The 2,734-nt window shown below is 43.3% G+C and overlaps 1 protein-coding gene across 1 annotated transcript; it reads left to right on the forward strand.

The window, feature by feature from the left end:
* Positions 1–258: 258 nt before the first annotated feature.
* Positions 259–1,875, forward strand: SPMIP4 (sperm microtubule inner protein 4). Its single transcript, XM_068152533.1, is given in 5 exon segments — positions 259–327; positions 1,364–1,490; positions 1,493–1,599; positions 1,601–1,724; positions 1,727–1,875. Coding segments are annotated over 5 exon segments (576 nt in total).
* The last annotated feature ends 859 nt before the right edge of the window (positions 1,876–2,734 follow it).

Below are 2,734 nucleotides of genomic sequence, written 5' to 3' on the forward strand. Positions count from 1 at the left end.
CTTTACAGCACTTCCACTTTTAAAGTGCACAGACACACAGGAACCAGGGCAACTAAGCAAAGATTCTGTAATTTTCTGTTATAGCCCACAAAATAGCCCTGTAGCAAAAGGTTCCAAATTGTCCTGCTTTCTTTCTATTTGATTTAAAAAATAGCTAAATCCAAGCAAGGAAACCCTTTTGAAATGGCACTGACCATTTCTGAAAGTTAAATGCCTGTACCTGAAATGGAAAAGCTGCGCAGCTTTTTCTGCAGCACGATGAAGAAACAAAGGTTTTGCTTTATGATGATGAACATTTTAAGGAACACTTCCAACAGCTTACCTCTGGTAATGAGAGCCCAAACTAGCAGCTTACATTAATTCAAAACTGAGCAGTTTTATTGCTCTATGACTACTAAAGTGTGACTGGCAAAAGCCTACCCTGGGCCATATTGATTCATTTGAACAATATTATTCCACTTAAAACATACCTACATTAAACATCAAACACTCAAGATTGTACAGCACAGTAACTGCTGAAGTCCATTCTTCAGCTATAAGACTCATATACACTTCATGTTTGAACAGTTCCTATACAAGCTGCACCAGTATCCGAAGCCTCAACAGTACAGGTAATGACCACAGGGTAACAGTATTCAAGCAGTGGGTCAGACTTTCGCTGGGAAAGCTAAAAAGCCACCTGCCAGTGAGCATCCTCGGTCCCACTTGCAATAGTTCCTCAAAGAAGTTAAGAAGACACTATCACAAGTCACCATTTACACTATCATAATGCTTGTGAGACCACAAATGGGAAGACAGATGCCTATAGAAAAAAAGAAGGCAGCAGCACAAGCTATCTATACCTATTTATACCTTATGCCCTGGGGTGGATGCAAACATTTGCTTTTCCAATGTGCAAAGACTGACTCTAAGCTCCCTATGTAGCAGGGAATTAATGAACGTCTAAAGCTGCTTCCATCTGCCTGGGAGACTCCTAACAGCAATTTCACTATTCCCAGGCAGTGGTCTGCTAAAATAAGCAGTCTCTGCTAAAACAGACCTTAGATGACAGTGTAAATCCTGATACTTGGTCCATATAGAAACATTTCAGTCTAGTCTCTCACGAGCAGCACTTCTTAAAGGATGTACTGCATGTTTACTTCAAGGTCAGTGCCCCATGAATCAATTCCACAAGAACTGCACTCCTCCAGTGCTCAGATGCTTCTGCCTTTATTCAAGGTTCCTACTGTTGCAGCCAGCAACTCAAATACAATCAAACCAGTGGCCAGTCTAGGTCAGCAGCATGAAGTGACAGAAAGTACAGACAGACCAGAAATGGGATGCAAGCCAAAAGCAGGCCCTTCAGTCTCAGACATGCTACTAGGAAGTCCATTATCTGGACACGAGGACACTGATAAACAAACTTCAGAAAGTCACTGACACATTGCAAACAGAAGCATTGCAGCTTACAACAAGGCCTGAACTTGAATCCCTTCCAAAATCTGCACGTTCCTTTCCTCTGACAACTTCAAGTCCAGACATTACAAACACACAATATGGGTCAATCCAGTTAGTCTAAGTAAGCCAGAGCTTCCTACTGGATGCAGAGTGAGAAAAGTAGAATTTTTTGCACAAGTTTTGGCATCAAGAAGCATGTCAGCCTGCATGGAGACTAGAGGATGGGCCAGAAGAGACATCACTGCCTGAATGGATCCATAGTTGTGAGGTTCCTTGGCACCAGGTAACACTCTGGAGCTGCAGCATTCCTTCTCTAAGACAGCAGCACTAAACTGTTTTCATGATTTCATAACAGGAGAGACAAAAGAGCTCAGAAATAATGTGACTGAGGGAAAGAGACACAACTTCTATGGTTTCAATGTTATTTTATTCCTTTAACTGGCACATTCCTTGGTCCTTTAAAAACTGTAGTAACAAATGAAAGGCACCACAGTTCAAATTAACTGTGCTTTCCTAGACAATAAATTCAAGCATTAAAGAGCAGGGTAGTTAGGGTAGCCAAGGACACATGCTGGCTCTTTGAGAAGACTAGAAGAGCTTGTCTTGTGGTCTAGAGGCTGTGAAATATGTTCTTTCTTGAGAAGCACATCATGAGATAAACACTAGGTATGGAAGGATTTAGTTCATTGAAAGCCAAATGGATTCATAAATCATCATTACAGTCTGGGCATAAACTTACGCTGGGAACCACAAGGTGTGGTTTGATGATCCCAGCTGGACATTTCAGGAATAGAATCATAGAAATATTAGGGTTGGAAGGGACCTCAAGGATCATCTAGCTCCCTGCCATGGGCAGGGACACCTCACACTAGATCATGTTGCTCAGAGCACCATCCAGCCTGGCCTTAAAAGCCTCCAGGGAGGAGGCTTCCACCACCTCTTTGGGCAACCTGTTCGAGTGTCTCACCACCCTCATGGGGAGGAACTTCTTCCTAACATCCAATCTGAATCTACCCATTTCTAGTTTTTTTCCCATCCCCCCTAGTCTTATCACTACCTGACATCCTAAAAAGTCCCTCCCCAGCTTTCTTGTAGGTCCCCTTCAGATACTGGAAGGCTACAAGAAGGTCTCCTTGGAGCCTTCTCTTCAGACTGAACATCCCAACTCCCTCAGTCTGTCCTCATAGGAGAGGTGCTCCAGCCCTCTGATCATCCTTGTAGCCCTGCTCTGGACACATTCCTGCATGTCCAGATCCTTCCTGTAATAGGGGCTCCAGAACAGGATGCAGTACTCCAG

This window comes from Melanerpes formicivorus, unplaced genomic scaffold (assembly GCF_026170545.1).
Source record: "Melanerpes formicivorus ecotype bairdi unplaced genomic scaffold, bMelFor1.0.p_v2 SCAF_23, whole genome shotgun sequence".
NCBI classification, from domain to species: Eukaryota; Metazoa; Chordata; class Aves; order Piciformes; family Picidae; genus Melanerpes; species Melanerpes formicivorus.